Source organism: Limulus polyphemus, unplaced genomic scaffold, assembly GCF_000517525.1.
Source record: "Limulus polyphemus unplaced genomic scaffold, Limulus_polyphemus-2.1.2 Scaffold400, whole genome shotgun sequence".
Classification (NCBI taxonomy): domain Eukaryota; kingdom Metazoa; phylum Arthropoda; class Merostomata; order Xiphosura; family Limulidae; genus Limulus; species Limulus polyphemus.
The window spans coordinates 401,947-421,782 of NW_013666010.1; the positions used below are offsets into that span (position 1 = coordinate 401,947).

General features: G+C 31.0%; 1 protein-coding gene across 3 annotated transcripts in view; it reads right to left on the bottom strand.

Moving 5' to 3' along the window:
- Positions 1 to 4,945: 4,945 nt before the first annotated feature.
- LOC106457984 (isoprenoid synthase domain-containing protein-like) overlaps positions 4,946 to 19,836 on the bottom strand; it is a 43,014-nt gene continuing 28,123 nt past the window's right edge. For all 3 annotated transcript variants that reach the window (XM_013917433.2, XM_022384086.1, XM_022384085.1), the window contains exons 7-10: positions 16,645 to 16,690; positions 14,507 to 14,595; positions 13,878 to 14,159; positions 4,946 to 9,920 (exon numbers count right to left, since the gene is read on the bottom strand). In XM_013917433.2, the coding sequence (XP_013772887.1) occupies positions 9,822 to 9,920; positions 13,878 to 14,159; positions 14,507 to 14,595; positions 16,645 to 16,690 (516 nt within the window). In that variant the 3' untranslated portion in view covers positions 4,946 to 9,821. The remainder of the gene's footprint in view (positions 9,921 to 13,877; positions 14,160 to 14,506; positions 14,596 to 16,644; positions 16,691 to 19,836) is intronic.

Genomic DNA, 19,836 nt, shown 5'->3' on the forward strand with positions numbered 1-19,836 from the left:
TGAATGCCCAGCTAACTCCTTCCACGGTTCTGGATGTCCTTATCCATATGGCATATCCCCCTCCTAGAGGAAGCTAAAACGCCCCCGGAAGGTCACCCAAAATGGTGGAGTTCTAAGAGAAAATTTTCAGAGTCTAGCATCAAATATTGTGTTTCTGCTCCCCCCCCCCCCTCGGGATGCTGAGAGCACCATGATTGGAAATGTGTTCATACCCCCTACTCACAGATCTAAATACCAATAAGGAAGAAGAGAACACATGCTAATAAGACTAAACTTGGCTCATCTGCTAAGGAATTACGGTCGGGTGTCCATTTTTTGGAGGGGGGGGGAATGGTTACGAAAGCCCTGGGGATAGCCGTAGAAGTAATTATGGATACTGAAAGAGCTTGATCGATAAATCGAGACTTTTGTGTATCATTAGGGGTATTTCATGGTAGTTAGATAAATAGGGGGTATTTTGTTTTACAATACTACTATTTCACGTAACAGTTGAAACTATACCTATGGGAATGTAAAAACTTTGATTTGCATACATATTAAACCAGTTATGCTACATAATAAAACGGCCTTATCTTCTTTTAAGGGTAAAAAATATACACTTATGAACAAAGTGCTGATTGGAAAATGTGCATACACACAATCAATTATTTTCTGTGTTTAGCCACTTCTACTTTGAATGTCATAAAATAACAAGTTGTTGTTGAAAACAAGCTATTAACTTAAACTGACCTGTTGTTGGCTGAATCTACATTCAAATTCACTTTTACTCGTATTGCTCAATGCATGTATTTTATGAACTGGCTGTAAAATTTGTTTACTCGTACCTGTGAGTGAGGAAACAATGTTCAAGCTTACTGATCAAAAGAAGTTTTTAACGATATCTGTTCTTCGACATCGAGTTTTATATCTTATAGATCTGGGAGGGTCGGGTTCAATTTTGAACGATACTATACGTTTGTTTGTTGTTTTGAATTTCGCGCAAAGATACACGAAAGCTATCTGCGCTAGCCGTTCCTAATTTAGCAGTGAAAGACAAGAGGAAAGACAGCTATTCATTACCACCCACCGCCAACGAATAGTGGGATTGATTGTGACTTTATAACGGCCCCACGGCTGAAAGGGCGAGCATGTTTGGTGAGACGGGGATTCGAACGTCCTAACCACTTGGCCATGCTAGTCACGATACTATAACCTTTTTTTTTTCAAAAATTCGAATTTATACTTTTTTACTTTATAAAAATAGGGCTTTAACAGGCAAACAAAGTGCCACCAATATTCAAAACCGATACTCTGTGACGACATTTCTGACCGGAAACGTGGTGACATCATTTTATTTTGTTGTGTAAATATTGAGTCACCCTTTCCTTGTAAAGTTTTTCATACAATAATCTAACACAGAATATACAGAAATGCTTTCCTAAACTTTTAAACATATTTATCTTTAACTTTGAATGAAGTCACATGCATTTCATCTTTCCATATCAAATAATTCCAATAATTATTCTGGAATTCGAAAAAAACTTCAATTCGTTTGTAACTTTGCGTATTCCTTCTGATTAAATAATGTACTTTTATCCAAATTAAGACTTCCTTAAATAATTTATCCGCCACTTACCAAATGCCTTTACTAGACGGAATGGAAATTTTTTGCTAGTTACGATGAGGTTTTATTAAGCATAACTTAGCCGACAGGTTTCCCAATAGATATTTTTGTATGTTAATTTACCAGAAAAATAAACAGAACAAAAGGAAACTCGTTTTTTTTTTATTCTTTAAAACTATTATCTACATTAATTGTTAATGGTTGGGGAGGGGGAACAAACGTCTTATGTATCTCGGGAATGCAATGATAACAAAATGTCCGCCACTATTCCAGTACTACATAAATTCAGTTGAAGTTTCTATTCCAACAGCCACCATAAGGCTGATATGAAGAGCCATTTGGGTTATACTCATTTCTTACTTTGACTCGTGACCTTTCAAGTTCGGCCCGTAAGACCCTTCTGTAGCCAATGACCGTCAATTAATTAACTACTACCTTGGCCGCTCCCTCTTCCTACAAAGTCACCCTGACCATGACACAGTGTATAGCATGTTTTAAGTATATACATATTGAGTTATTAAAATTTATACAAAACTTTTGGTGAGGTAATAATGAATACTGTAATAATACGTTATGAATAAATTGTGTAAAAGTTAGGATTTCTGTGTTATTTATCATAACATTCACCCCCACATTTTTTAAAGTTCATAACTCGGACAAAGGACGGGTACCTCAGGTTGTATATATACATATATAGTGTGTGTGTGTGTTAAAGAAATATTTTAATTTTCATCGATTAAAGTAAAATGAAACAAATGCTGACGAACTAAGAAATACATACTCTGGAACTGACATAACTTTTAATTTGAAACTGCGTTGTGTACCCTTTACAAGTAATTGACTTAATTCTAGTTTAATAAAACGTGACACACAGAAGTATATTAGAGCAAATGAAGTAACATTTGAAGAGCAAACCCGGAAAGTTGTGTTCTAAATATAAATTGTATAGTTTGGCAAGCACTTTTTTTGCAACCTATGCGTTACAAATACCTCTTTAGTAAGGAACGTTAATTTTTTTCTGTGTGTACTAGTACTACATCAATAACCAAATTAATATTATAGCATTTTCAGTTGTGGATATCTCCAAGATTTTTAATGATTCTTCACTCTTCCATAATATAAGTAAGGGGAGGGGTAAATATAGAAAACATGTGGCCAAGTTATTTACAACTTCTATAACTCAGGAACGTGTAAGCTGAATAGGCTATGGTTCATATGAACAAAAATTGGAGAAAAATTAATTTGTATACTTAAATCGAACCTAAAAAGAGACCTCATATGCATACTTGGAATACACCTTTGGCTAAACTCAAAAGTAACTTCAAACCTGCTCATTACTGTGAAATAATGAAGTTTAGATATTGAACAAACACTACAGGATGGATAAAGTTGACTATTTAGACCCAGTTGGCTTTACATTTATATTCAAAAAAGGTCAAGACAGCATCTGATGATGGAGAAGTCTCCAAATATTCTGGAACCAGACACTCATTCTTTACCTCCCATCTATTACCATCTGACCTAGGAAGTTGCAGGTACTACACTGCTGAATGCATCCAAATGAAGCACTAGTAGTTAACTCATTTCAAGTGGTACATGAATGCATCATATGTAAGGAGTAGCTTATCATTTGCAAGTTTCTTCTTTGCAAATAATTCATATCTCATCTTCTTTCCACACATGAGGCAGATAAGTTTTGTGCAGGCATCTGGACATCCTCATTTAAAGTATATTTGGACAAGTGAGTGTGGTACTTGGACAGAAGTGTTGTCATATCTATAGCTTGTGGTACCATGTCTCTAATGCCATCAGTTTGCTGAACTCACTAGCCCTGCAGATCATCTAGTCATCATTCTTTTCCTTTGCACAATTTTCCAGGGAATGGCAATATTCAAATGTCAGTACATTGGTTGGCTTCTTTTTTTTTTAAGAGACTTTCTTCCACAAAACATACACATGGACTTTCAATCAAATGATTCTCTCTTATACCTACTTATTCTTGGTTCAAATTCCTTGGCAGTGGAGTCTTCTGTTATCCTTCGAATAGATTCTTTGGTGTCATATCAGATGCTGATGGTTTTAGTGACAGTTCATCTTCATCACTAATTAGCCTGATACCATCATAAAGCTCACAGTCACCATCATTCCTTCTTTTGGCAAAAAAGAGACATTTTGTAAAATCAAGATCAATTTTTTACTTTCAATGGATTCTCCATCATAAAAGTTGTATTTTACTGAAGAATTATAAAGACCTATTTCTATAACTAATGAAAATGATCAGATGTAATACATCATCATAGATGCTTTGCCTTTACACAATTTTGTAGTATTTTTGAAGGCATGTCAATATTTCTATTTTTCATTATCAAGTATACAGGAAATAATATCAATTATATGTCATGTTAATACCCAGCATGGGTGCATAATGGTGTGTTGGAACATAATGACTGAACTTTTGAGTATTTGTGTTCATGTGTAAAAACTGCATCAGTAGTTTGTGAAGCATCATATACATGCTCTGGTGTTTCTGATAGTGAATGTAACTCTTTTATAGCAGTACCACAAGATAAAATATTGAAAGAGTGTATAACGAGTAACAATAAGATGGAAAACGTGCAAATATAGTGGGTACAAGAAATAGCTAGAAGTGTTTTAAGACCTTTTCTGTGATACCTCAAATAAAAGTATTCTCATCAACCTTTGAGTCAGAAGCATCACTAGGTGCTTAAAAGATTTGGGGCTCGGGCTCACAGGCACAAGAATTTCTGGCATTTCAGTACAATAGTGATTTTTCAAGACACCAAATAGAGATTCGGGACATGGACCCCCATGTACCAGTGCCTAGCAATGCTTCTGCTTTCAGTCATGCCACTTAGATTAAAGCATCATGATTCACATTAAATAATTATACTAAGTTTGGGAGAATATATTGGTAACTATAAGTGAGCCACATTCATGACAGCTATCTTGTAGAGATATAGCACAGCAGTTACTTTAAATACATAATGTTTGAAGAAATGTTTCTCCATTAGCAATACTGTTCAACAGAACAAGGTGCTATGAATTGGAAGAGTTGGCAAAGTTATGAAGAATGAAGAAGTTTATTACATGCAACATCAAAATTACTATGTCTAAAAGAGTTCAACATAAATGCATCTTTTTATTTTTACAAACGACATCAAAACAATCATTATTGTGAAAGTCATGAGAAACAAGACAGGAAACTCAGAAAAGATGAAATATAGTAAATTTTTAGGGAAAAAAAAGAAACAGATGAAACCTTTCAAATGAGTACACAACAATAACATCACACTAACTGATTAAAAAAAAAGTCACCACAAGTTCAACATCAATTGCTTTATTATAAATAAGGTTTTTTGACTTCTAAGAGCTTTTTCATTAATTACAGTTCATTTTATTGATACATTTATTATGTAGATAATGACAATATCAAAAAATTAAATTGCTAGCTATAGATATTTGCAGTGGCATAAAAATAGGGTTAAGTGCCCAGGTACATATTACATAACTGAGTAATATCTAATGACTTACACTTTTTTTAGTTATCTAGCTGACTTCAGAAAAAAATTAAACTAAAAAGGATGATTTACAAAAAAAATTTCAATGATATCTTAAACACAATAGTAATTTCTGCTTGACTTTAAATGACCTGAATACTTTTATAAAATGAATGAAATCTGACAAGATGAAGTGCTTCATAAATTTCAGTTAAAGATAATGACATATTAATGATTAATACCAAACATGTTTTCTCTGATATTACGAAAATGGCCAGTAACCACATTTAAAGAATTGTTTGTGTATCAAGATTAACCATATCTATAAATCTAGTTCTATAATACTGTTTTCATTTTAAAAGTATACTATCACCAATTAAAGGTAACAAGTTACCAAATTAACTGTCAATAAAAACCTTTAACTATGATAGACAAACTTTGCATATAAAAGTAAAAGCACAACATTTAATATATAAGCAGTAATAAATACAAATATGCATATGTTTTTTAAGCATTTGTTCATGAATATGACTTAAAAATAAATTCAGTTATCTGTAACTCAACTACATCAATGGTGTGATTTACTGTATTTGCTACCTGAATACATTTCAAAATACTGAAAATTTCTTATGTATACTAATAACGTTATATTTTCAATTATGCAACATAAAAACATTTAAAAACACTTTTATATGAAACAATTTACAGTCATTACTAAGATAATAAATCCACAATATAGCAAAAAAAATTCTGTTTAGTACATGTATAAAGATATCTAGCAATCCTCATAATTTTCAGTTATCAAAAAATAAACATTTAAATTTACTTAAGTAAATGTATGTACAATGGTAAAACATATTTCACGCAAAAGTTTGCTGTTGTATCTTACTCTAAAAACCATCAGTAAGACAAATTACTCCACAAACACATTAATAATGTATATTTGTTTTTCAGTGTAATTGCATACATGCTTATCAGTTATTTTTAAAGTACCATATAATGATGTAGGATGTAACAAAACACTCAACTTAAGTACAGTATCATGTCACAGGAGGTAAGCATTGAGTTTTTGAGCTGTAGTCCTTTTCGATAGCCAAAAACTTCAGTTTGCCAATAAAAATCATGTTCACCTAATTGTGCATGAACACCAAGCCTATCTCATAAATAGGAGGTCAAATGGAAAATTACTTTGGTGATAATTTGAACTTTGGTAACTTTTCTCATAAGTTTTGTTTGTGTGTGTGTGTGTAAGACAATAAGCCATGATTTCCAGATTTACTACTTGAATAGAATTAAGTTCAACAACTTTACATGTACCATAGGTCATAGCACTGAACAAATATTTCCTGCTAGTAGTAGTAATAACATGGAAGTGGGCTTTACAGGCCTATGATGTTTAAAAAGCAATGAATTATACATATTCTACTTTGCATCAACTCAAAATCTGGGGCACAAACCCACAAGATCCTAAAAACTTGTAATTCCTGTTTATACAGAATTTAAGCAGACAGAAATGAAATTTCAAAAACTGATGTTATATCCATATATCTTCAAGGCGAGTGCAGTGAAATCTGAAACAGCACAATTCTGTGTGAAACATACATAATTTTAACTATCATTAGTGGAGGAATCATTAAAAATAGGTTTCACAGAGAAAGGTTAAATAAGAAACAAAAGGGTTTATATATTTAAATATCGATACTTAGTATTAAACAATATTGATAAACACTGCACATAAAGTTCCAAAGCAAATTCTGACATTCTACATATTTTCAGGAAAATTTGCAGACCAGATTGCTGGATATAACACAGCAAATTTCTTTGCATAAAAATCACTTTTGTAACACACATAGTCTGTCTAAAAATTATAGTTTTTTTCAAAAGGTGTAGCCAAGTTTTGACAGTAACACAAAACTACAATAACTGTTTGAGCAGCAGCAACTAATTATTCCCATAAAAGAATATACTTTCAAAAGATGAAATAACCTAGAAATTCAAAATGACTGTTATATACTTCTGTAATTTTAAAAAATGTATTCATATAACTTTATATGACAATATATGCTTATTTTACAATACATAAAACTTGTTATCCAAGCACTGACAGGCAACAATAACTGAAGGCGAATTTATCAATTTATCCCAATGGTAAGTGAAGTTGGAACAAGTTAGTAAAACAAAACTTTTATGTCATCCTGATTACATTAAACCATACCAATATAATATCTATTGAAATGTCATAAATTCTAAACCTTTTAGTTTTAGAACTAAATCACACACTTTAAATTCACTCAACCACATAAGATATAATTAATTTGGTGCATCTTACAAGGGTGATTTATTGCATTAATGTAATATATATGTTACACAGAATTTAAAATGTACAAAATAGAACATACATTCATTACAATTATCACATATATATACCGAAATGTAAGACATTTTACACTGTTTAAGCATGCTATGTACACATATAAATATATACATATACAGATAAAGTGTAAGCTGATTAACATCATTAATTATGCAAGAAAACTGACAGTGGAGTAACGGTAAATAAAATGGGAGAAACTTAACATAGCAATTGGAACTCCTAATTCAAATAATACAGTCTTAGCAGCATTTTAAGTGTTCAGCAATGATTAAACATGGTACATCAGTATGTTGCTATGAACATTTAAAGACACAACTGCTACTGAATTAAATTCAAAATCATATCTCACAATAAAAGGTTTTAAAAGAACATTGCTCAACAATATGATGTAATTACTAGTTATTAAACAAAACATTTCTAAGTTATTCATCAGTGATACTGTTCATTAATACATTAATTCCTGTTTTACACTTAAATATAACGCATACTCATGTAAAAATTTTTTGATATTTTACGAGAAAAATCAGTACTGCTCTCTCTCTCTCGAGTTTCCTTATAAAATATTGTAATTTACCGATACTCATGAATGAGACATCCTTATCATTATAAATAGTATGAAATTATTAACAAACAAAATTGTTAAATCATTACTATACCGACACGAGAGATTTTACACTAAAAATCAAAGACAACAACTTGCCGTATTGGTGTGTCTGAGGTAGTAGTGAACATTTTACAATGGTAAAGAGGTAAAACTGGAAGAACATCCTGTTCTCTACTGTTGTATTATTTTTATTTATATGCCATAACTGAATTAACTAAAAAATAGGTGTGGTTCTTGTCACACTGTAAGAAAAAGTTGAGCAGGTAGATATATGTTTATTTTCGAAAAGTTTACAAATAATTTTTAAGGTAAAATCAATTTTGCAACAACATTTGGTCATCTTTTTTGAAGCCTCAATCTGTTAAAAAGCCAGTTTATAACTTTTTAATATTAAGTGTACTTGTGCTGTATCCAGCAAAGAAAATATTGTTATTAAAATAAAGTCAAGGATTTATTCAAAGCCATTTTTTACATTTATGGCAGGGATTTATTTGAGGCCATATAGAAAAGTACTTTTATTTTCTCTGTGCATGTTGGCTTTGAGGCAGGATATTAATAGGGTCCTGTTTTTCTTTTGAGAAAATACTATAGTTTGTTAGTTTTAATTTAAAGTTTATTTCATTTTGTACTTATGATTTGATGCCCATGTGCATTTGTGCGTAGATGTGGACAGCAGATATAGGAGGCTACACAATATGTTTGAACATTTAAATAGTTGTTACAACATACAATTTTACAAGTACATTCCAATTAAGAGTCCCATGAATTTTCATATTTATTTCAGAAAAACATATCTCCAAATTCACAGTTATCATGCTGTTATCACTTTCTAGGTACAAATGAATGGCACACAGTGATCTGTCAAGCTCCCAGTATTAGTAGAGTGTTAAGAAGTCAGCATCTGCCTTCCAGTTGTTTTTCATTTTAAAAATGCTTCATAAAAAGTTGTGCAGAAAACCAAAAATGATGAAAATTGGTGGCACCTTTGATTTGATAATATTTACATATTAGAAATTAAAAACATTAATCTAATCAATCTTTTTAGTCCAAATGTAAAAACATAAATTTGGCAGCTTCTTATTGGGGTGTGTCAGGTAACTGAAACCATAAAGATGTTGTTATTTTAAATGTAGTATATTCTTCTAAGACCATGAATGCACTTTTTCTTCTTTTACAGATATTTTCAAATTCAGAAGGTCATATTCATATTACAAACAACACAATCACAATAATAAAATTAAAGACTGTTTTCTAAAAGCATTTTCATCCTCTACAAAGAAAATGCAATCTAGCAGTATTAAGCAACAATACCCAACAGATGGAAATTTTGTGAAAAGACTGCACTATATAATATTGACAGATCGTGTAAATGAGGAACACAGTTCCTGTAGTAATCTAATAAACTTCAGCACAAACTGAAACATTATCCCTAGACATTTTCAGGAAAACAATATATTCAAAAACACCATTATGTACTGATATAACCTTAAAGACTGGTCGTACAAACCAGCTAGCTATGCTTAGTCACACAATTGTCATATGTATAAAATATGCTAATGCCCATTTTTATTCTTGAATATGCACTTCAACTTTGGGAGAATAGTTTTTTAAATGTTTCAGTTTCTCTGTATTTCAATTACTGCATGCTTCAGTCTTTAACTAAGACTAGTAACATGAAAGACATAACAGTAAGCCATCAGTTTACTTGTAAACTGAAGAGATTCACACATATATTATCTGTCCACTTAAAATGTCGCTTTCTTCAAAAAGCAGGTATGCAGTCTTCTTGCTAATATCTTCACAAGTTCTTGGAGATATTGCCTAAAAATTAAAATTAAACAATTTTAAAAGGAATAAGAGATTACTTATTAACCTTTGCTGTTCCATGACGTGATGGTTATTTTTGAACATTTTCCATCTAAGTAATACATCCCCCCTCAAAAACTTTTTTCTAACCTTTTAATACAATATGAATAATTTGCCTGTATATTTAAGATCCCCTGTCTAATTATAAGTCATACTTATTGACAAACAGATAAAATTTAACTGTATTATAATACCTTTTTTACATTTAGAAAAGTGACTTTAAATAATTCATATTTTGGTATATTTTTCTTTGTTAAAGTTGAGAAAATATGAGATCAAAGAAATAATAACAAAAGTTACTTTTAGTACAAATTGATATATGAAATGTTTCATAACTTACTAGTATTGAGAGAAAACTAGCTTTATCTTCTGAAAAAAAAATCCTATTTATGTGTTAAAAGCCAGAGGCAACCTCAATTAAGATATCAAAAAAACATTCCCAAGACCTCAGAAACCGTACCATTATTCAGAAAGCCAAGTAAAAAATGCTGATTTAAAAGGAGCTCTGCAGGTTAAAAAGATGTAGCAACAAAATTTAAGAAAATTTGCCAGAGTTTGTTCTATTACTCGAAAAAAGCTATAATGTTTTGATAAAAGGGACTTGTAAAATTTTTTTCAACAACTCTTAATACTTGCTAAAGTATTATGCTTATCTTATGCATTTCCAATTGCCATTTTATAACAATTTAAAACAATTTGCACAAATCTAATGAAATGATTGAATGCCACACAGAGATAAAAGTTATATAAGATAATCACACAATAATAAATAAATCCAAACAGAATATTTGTCAGTCTGCAATTTTTCTCAAATTCTATGATAAAAGTGATAAAAAACGTAAGGTTTAGCTAAAGTAGTAATTATTTTGTAAAGGTCACCGGTGCAACTCACTACAATTAAAAGGGGTTAAAGTTCTCGAAAGCTCATTTGCTCAAAATTTAACAAACTCTATAATAAGGTTTGGAGTTGTTATGGAGCACAATCTTGTTTTTATCCAGTGATATAATATGTATAGAACTTTGGCACACAAAATGTTAGAACTTTCTCATGAGAGTGCAATCGGGCTCTAAAGCTCGACATACTCAGAGGGATGACTGTATGACCCTAAAGGATACCTTAACAAAGTTTGCAGCATTTTGCAACTTACAAAGAAATATTAAGATTTAGAAGTAGGTGTTATTACTCTCCAACAGCATTATTAAACAAACAGTAGTCTACTAGATCGACTTCAGTCATCATTATGACAATAAAGAAGTTTAACAAGATATTTTCCAAGACTGACAGGAAGGGTGGGAAGTGGGTGAGAGGAGGTAAGTACCTATCAAAAATACATTTTCAGTGTAGGAAAATGTTAATTTCTGAAACAGTACTACATTCACTCACCCAAAGCTAGAATCCCACACTGTAAAGATAGAGAGGCCATGACTGACCACTGCCCACCGAAATCTCCCTGGATTCGAGGGAAGCTCCCTAACCTAACCGGGAAGCATCTGTGAACAGGTGAGCATCTTGACAAGGCAAAGGAATTGGAACCCCCACCGTGGTCATTTCTGTGTTGAGCCACCATGCAAGGTTGTCCCTGATCCCAAGAGGGAGGGTGATAGAATGATTCAAGGGATCGTTAGAGAAGTTCCACTGGTCAATAAGCATCCACTGACCTAAGGGAATGAGAGCTTCCAAGCAAGCCCAGGTCCCCAAAAGAGATAGAACCACTTGTACAGTGAAAGAAGGCGAACGTACTGCCTTCACGACTGCCTGCTCTATATCCATGAGCCGAAGTGGAGAAAGCCGGTCCCAACTGAGATGGGAATTGAAGAGAACCCCTAAATGAATAAGATATTGTGTACGAGTTAGAAGGGACTTCTCCAACCCAAACAGCTTCTTGAAGAAGGAATCAGGTATGAGAGACTGACTGGGCCTGGGAAAAGGCAAGCCAGTCGTCCATGTAATGATGAGTCTGAAGACTCATTTCATTTCAGAGAACTACTTGAAGTTCAGCATTATTAATTTCTTAATATTTTGTCAGTTACAATGACAAAGCCAAACTTCTATTTCTTGCAAATTGTAAAAAAATATATGTATATTTTTACAGCATTTTAGACAAATACCACAGCGTTTTTTAAAAACAACAGTTTTAAAAGTTTACTTATTTTACTTAATTGAATAAATGAGTTTCTTTTTTTACTCATTTAATTTTCAAAATATTTTTAGTCAGCAAAACAATAAATATGTGGGCAACAAGGTCAAGTGTCTTAACTACATATATATTGCTATTGTTAAATCTGATACTTAGTGAATTTCTACAGAAATACATATTACAATAACAAGTTTTATCACCTCTTCAGAAGTATAAAAGAGCCCAAATGTAGGTATATGTATTAAAAATAAGAATCAGATATTAATAAAAATATTTAGCTATCAAAGCTAAGTCTTTTGGACCTCTTCTGACAATGACCAGCTAACATGGCTTTAGTACTTTAAATACTACATCAAATTTCTCACAAAGTTTTGTTTGCTGGAAAAATTGCTGATAATTCCTTTCTAAGTGTTATGAGTCAGTTAATTTAATTAACTACGATACTTAAAAAACCTCTTTAGTAGTCTACAATGAACTAATGAAAACTAAAGTACTATTTTTGAGTCTTTCATGTTAAAAATACAGTTGAGTGTTATTATGGAATTTTATAACAATTTCATTGTGATATCTCACTAAAATTTCAAGCCTAAAAATAATAAAAAAAAAGCGATAGAGATTCATTCTGATTTCACTGTCTTTGATGTCATCAATATTTTGTAAATATTTCAAATACTTCAGGTACAACCTTAAATTAATGGTAGGTTATGTGCCTACCATGGTCGTAACGGGTAACGGGGAATCAGGGTTACCAAAGAGGGAGCCTGAGAAACAGCTACCACATCAAAGGAAGGCAGCAGGTGCACAAATTCGGCACTCTACCAGTTTTCTCGGGGTACTCCCATTTCCCCCCACAACAAAATTTTTCCTTATGCTTTAGATCCATAGATCCCAGCCCTGAAAAGGACCATCTCAGGTTAAATGTAACACTATAGTTCTCTGCTAATGTTTAAGTAGTAAAATCCTTATCCTAAAATGCTAGCCAATATTCTTTAATCAGTTTAATCTCAACATTTTAGTCAACAACGGACATACTCGATCTACATATTCCTGCTCTGCTCGTCAAACGCCTGATGCCACGTGGTCATCCAGCCCTCAAGTCCCGCAGAAAGAAACTTCCATAGTCAACATACAACTCAGCAAAGCTCTCCTTCTTTCTCTTCTTCCCCACAACTCCTCGCAGCTCTTCCCTCAGCTTGTCAATTCGTCACTTAGAAAATTATCAGTTAAGACCTTTACTCATGCAAGCATTTAATTCTTAAAAGCCCCGGCCACTTAATTCTAATCATGTAGTGGGGTGAAGAGAAACAGAAGTTCTCCCCGTCTCTGGTTGTATACTTCTAACCTAAATTCCTACCATGCCAACCTACCTTAAATTAAATGACCTGCTGGCCTGATGAGTTCTAGAATGAAAGGTCTCTCAAGTAAATGCATAAAATAAAGTGAAATTTAACTGCTATTATTCCTTTCCTTTTACTGGAAACCTATACTGTGAAAATTATAATCAAATGTTAGAATTTAGAAGAAGTATTAGTGTTTACAATTTCTACTATAATTTTTTTTTTTTACTGCTTTGATATCTATCATCTATCTCTTGAAAAAGGAAGCATAAGATTTCTAACAAACTATTTTCAAATGGTTGATATCACAACAAATAGGTAGCACTAATAATTTTCAATTTGTCTGTTGCCAAGATGACTCATAATTCAGCAGGGGATATTCTGTCTGCTGTTAGATAATCTAAAATTTAAGTATTTAAATGTTTTACACTTCTCACCTGGTATGGAGAAAATATAAAAAAGATTGTGATGTTCCAATTTCTTGCCATGTTGGCAATGGCCTGGGCTCTAGCCTGAAGTGCTACAGTAGATGGATAGCCATTTTCATTAATATCAGTCTTGGTTACTATAGAAACCAAAGAGCTGGGCTGAACACATGGAGATAGAGCTTTTACCCATGCTTCTGTCTCTGACAGAACATCTGTAAGAAATATGCCATTGTGAACTCTCACCAGATGACAAGGTGGGGTCTGAACAATAGTGTCTTCACAAACTTGTACCTGAAACATGCCATATAACACCTGTAAGGCACTTGTAAGACAAACTTTAAAATACATCACTTAAAATACAGTTTAGTAAAGTGATGTATTATCATGGCACAAAATAATATGCAAGAAACAAATTTAATCAGTAAACACATTCTATAATTATTTACATATATAACTTAGGTCATAATATTTAATATTATAATTTTAAATCCTGCATCTTAGGATAAACCAAGTTGATACTCACAAATAAGTCTAAACAACCCCATATTATATTCTCTGTCAAATAAAGTCACATCAGTTAATCAATTTCTATAATGGGTCAGACAGTAGTAGGTGGTAAAAATGGCTGACCAACAAACCTCAGAAAACCTCTCCTTCAGCGCCAACAAGATTTGTTCCAGAAGACACAGATCTATGTCTTGTGCAACAAGATGAACTCGTCGTCTCTCTACAGTAATAAAAAAATGATCTGGTAAAATTTTAAAGAAAAATTCATAATTCATTGCTATTCCTATAAAAAAAATCATCACATTCTGCTGTAAAAATAAGTGACAAGTATAATCAGTTTTACATAACAAAAAACAACAACATTTAACTTATAATTTCTACATATTTTAGGTATCTTTAATTCTTTCAGCATGGGCTCGGTTCCTGGGACTGACTCCATAACCATTTTGGGCATATTATAGTTTTCATGCTATAACTTTTAGATTAGTACGTTTATATTCACAAAATTTTGCAGATTATCATTAAAAATTACAAGGCTTTTGCACACAAAATATCAGATTTTTTTTATTGTGCTTTAAGATTTTTTAAGTAATATTTTTCTCATGCCTTTTTTCTTTTCGTATGTTGATTATCCAAAATGCAAAGTAATTTTGATTTTAAGATTGATAATACTTTTATGCGACATAAAATTTTCAAATTTCACATGTGAAATCTTTATAACATCCAAATAATTATTATATATTTTTTAAGAAAAAACTTTACATTAAATGAATCTCTGTACGGGTTCGACAGATTTGACTAATCTCATAACCACTATAAAAAATTAGGAAATAAATAGGAATTTTGCTTTTTTCATTCTAGAATGACTACAAATTATAACACAAAAACACAATTGTTTAGTCTAAATAGCTTAAATATCATAACATTATATATTTATTATTTTTTATTATATTGACCTTCCATCCATGCCTGGCTAACATTACAGAAGTTGTGCAGGTACACTCATGGTACTGTATCCAAGAATGTAAGACTGGCCTTTATAAAGTGACCTGTCTTGGCTGTGTTTTAACGGACTAGAATTATGTTAAATGCAGCCACCATTTAGTTATAATAAATTATATATTTATATACATTACTACTATTTACAAATAAGTTCTTCAACTTATGTTTCTTAAAATAGAACAGTAAATAAAGAAGTATAGCAAATAATTATCTCTTCTAGTTACAAACTTGGTACTCCTTTGCTGCTTGCCATAGGTTGCTATGCCTTATCAAGTTTCACACATGGAGAATGTGAAACAAAATGATTTTTTTTAGGTTATATATTTGAAATAAACAAAAAGCATAAATTACTATATCAGTACCACACATTTCCACTATAATTAATCAAGCTTAGCAAATAACCTGTATTTGGGCCTAAAAAAATATGAAATTTCAAGCTCACTAAAGACTTACCTTACCAACTTTGAATCTAATATGAAAAGAACGAGTTTGAAGCTCTCATACTTCAATTATACTGAAAAAGCCATTAGGGGGACATTCTGAGCTTTCGATTGGTTATTCACATGTCACAGACAGAAGCAGGTATACTTAAGGAAGTGTTTCCAAAGAATGGAAAGAGGTGGGTGAGGCTGTTGTGTTTGATTCAGTAAACGTGGCAATATCTCAGCAAATAGAAAAGAAGGGATGTTCTTATTTTATATTCTAGCTTGTCCGAAACTATAGACTTTGTATTTGGACATCACAAACATCTGATTTGACCCAGTGCTACATTCACCATACCATGTGACACACAAAGATTGATATATATGTTTGTTTGTTTTTATTTACTTTTAAATTAAGAAATTAACTAATGTATAATACTAAAATTTGAATTATAGTATACAATTTCACATCAAATTTATTTATAGACCAAATTTCATAAAAATAGTTGTTCAATAAAATTCTGAATGCAAGTCAACAAATGTGATGACATGACCTTTGACCCACAACGATAGGATTAAATACTCTCTCTAATCTGGTAATTTTTTTTTTTTAAATATTAAGTATTACTTTACTATAAGCTTTACACAATTAAAATAACAAAGCACGACACAAAAACACATTAAGAATTATATTCACATATATCAACAATGCTTGATTTTTTCTACATTATTACGATAAAACATTCATTATCGTACACAACTAATGTGTTCCATATGTTTCTGACCCACACTTTGAGAAAAAGCATGTTACATATTTATACACTGAAAAGATTAAGATATTTCACCTTTTACAGTTGTCTCTGCTGCATATAAATCTTTTCTGTGGGTGACCTGAATGCAAAACAAAGTCATTAACGAAAACTGCATTAATTTGTAACAGGCTAGAAAATTCCAATCTGTCAACTTTTAACAACTTAGAAGCAAATCACACAGATCATTCAGTTATTTATTTCAAAAATAAAGTTACAAAGTAGAGACTGTATTAATTTCAGGAGTCATAGCTCTACAACATAACATGATAGCAGTGAGAGTTTAAAATGCAGTAGTAAGGAGTCAATATTTTGCATCATCTAGCAAAAAATTCCATCACCAGTTTAGAGTGTCACCTCCACACTCATATATGTGGATGAAGCTCATCATACTGTTCAGAATGTATCATTACCTATCATCTAACACTTCTTTTCATCAACGTCTCTCCTTATTGATGTTCATCCCTATATCAGTTTAACTTTTACACATATAAGAGTCAGTGGAAATAATACTGATTATACCTTAATGACTGTCCCTAATTTTTAATTTTTTATGGCTCAAAGCAATTTTGCTATAAAAACAACTATAAAACTGATGTTTCAAGTGATTAAAACATCATATATTAATTGTCATTTTTCGTTTTTACTATTACTGACAAATTACAGTCATAGAATATTATCAAAATCAGTACACATTTATCTCTCTTCACATTTACTCTAGATAAACACAACCTAGTGTTTAAAACAACCAGCTCTCATTATAAAAACAGCATCAATGTTGGTTCAAACCTCTGGGTATAATAAATTAGTTTTATTGACCAGTTTAATAAAAATCAACATATTAATTTTAACATCTAGGTATGATTTACTCTCTAGACAACCATTAAATGATAAATTATTTCTAGGTAGGTTGCCAAGTTTCACTTCTATAGTTTCATGATTACAGTTTTTTAATTAACGTTTAGTACATTGGTAATAGTATATTTTTACAAAAGGTTTTCACAAAGCTATAGAAGAGCTCAACACACCTATTCCACATACCTTGTGACTTAAGTGAATTTGTTAAAATAATGTTAAATGTTTGGAGAAATATGATGAAAATTATTTCTTCAAACATCCTTTAAAGCTGAGGTGATTGTTGTTTTTTACAGAAATAAAATCTGAAAGGCATTTCAATGTGAAACAAACTTTTTACTTTAAACATCACTTATATTTATTATTATTTCACTCATAACAAGGGGCTGTGATTGTATTTTTATAAACTCTTGAACAACTTAACTTTTGTACAATAAAAGTTTCTCATCACAATAACTTTTTAGTTTAAAGAATCTGGTAAATTTTTATCGTCATGAAATTAACTTGCTGAAAAATCGATTTCTACAATGTTAAATAAGTGTTTTCCTTCTTATAAACCACCAACAATTTTTGGAACTTAGCTTGAACTGAAACAATTTCAGGAAATTAAATGAAAATAATCTTACACTACTAAGTATAAATAACACATGCATATATTTATATTTAAAAACAATATATTATTAATGGTTAAGTAGGCTAGTCCATGAAACAACTATAACGTCATGCATACAAGCATACTTCAGTGGACTGTTCAAACATTTTAAAATTAATGCAAAAACTGCCTTGTTTGAATAGCATACGTTTGTATGTTTAACATTGTCTTTCAACCAAACCACTGCCTAAAAAATACATTTTAAATTTTGTTGCAACATTTTCTACATCATAATATTAGTGTGATGGTGTTATAATGTAGTAAAAAAACAAGACAATATTGAAAAATTAAATACCATAATACATACATAAACATATAGAACATTAAAAATATCAATTAATTCACAATTTTTTCAATAAAAAATTATCACTACTAGCTGGAAATAATGTGAAACTGAGAAAACTTTATCATTTTCTTCTTCTATCAGAGGAAAGTTTTTGATAATGTTATAAAATATTTATAAAGATAAAACATTAAACTTTTAAGAATGTATAAGCAAAACTTTTTGTGCTTTGTTACTATGATGCAACTTCTAATCGTATCTAACAGTTAAGATTATATATGGTAAATGTTCCTGGAAAACTCTAAGACATCAAAAATGAATACAAAAAATATTTAAAAATTGTATATTCTATAAACATTAATGAACTATATTAGGTATTATTAGAAATACATTTTGTATTTTACATCACATCAATATTCTTTAGTTAGTTCAGGTATGTCTCCATAACTTTCAAGGGAAACATATTGTTTTAGTATTCAAACATGAACATCTGTTAAAATTTCAGACTTATAAAAAAAAATCTAAATTTCTCTGAAGTGGTTGATGACTTACTAAGGTAAAATAAAATCACAAATTTTGTAAACCATAATATTTTGTGTTTATCCTAAAACCAGATTTCTCTAGATTAAGACCACGTGAAATATTTGTGTCACTGTAAAACAAAAAGATTAATTTGTAACAAATTTTCGAACACAACACTTAAAACATAGTTCATAGAATGTTTTGACTTGAAAATATTTGCAGTGTGAGAAACAGCAATTTGGCTACCTTAATGTATTTTAACAAAAAGTTAGTTTATTACTATAATAAAGTCCAATAACACTGTGATTAGAAAAACTAAAGAAACAAATAACATGCATTGTTTGTTGCCAAAAGACTTAAAATTTATAATAAAAAATATGCTAATTGCAGATTTTGTTTCCCACATTACATTTAATTTGTCTATTGTGGATTCAAAATAGTATTTCAGATCTATCTTTTTTTCCCACAAGTCACTGCCCAAGAGACAGCATGATTTTTATCAAAAATTTTAGATCTATTGATTTCTAATGCTCTGTCACCTGTCAGTATTTAAACTGTAACTACAGTGCTTAATTATACTTGTCATAAGATATTAGTATTAGGCCTATTGTATTTTTAAATACTACATTCTACATTGTAACTAATTTGTTATTATATAGTTATTTTAATATCAACATTTGTTTAGATTAAGTTTATATTTAGAAACATACATAGCTTATAGTGTTAAATATATATTGCGAAACTCCTGCCTATTCTCCAAAGTTGTAGAAGATTCTCGAGTGTAAAAATCAACAATATATGTGTGTACCTAAATGCTTAAATTTGTATTGTTATGTAATCTGAATTTTATAGAAAGCCTCTGCAGCCTATAAATATAACCAACGCACCACACCAAAAGAGAGTATCTATTATTAAT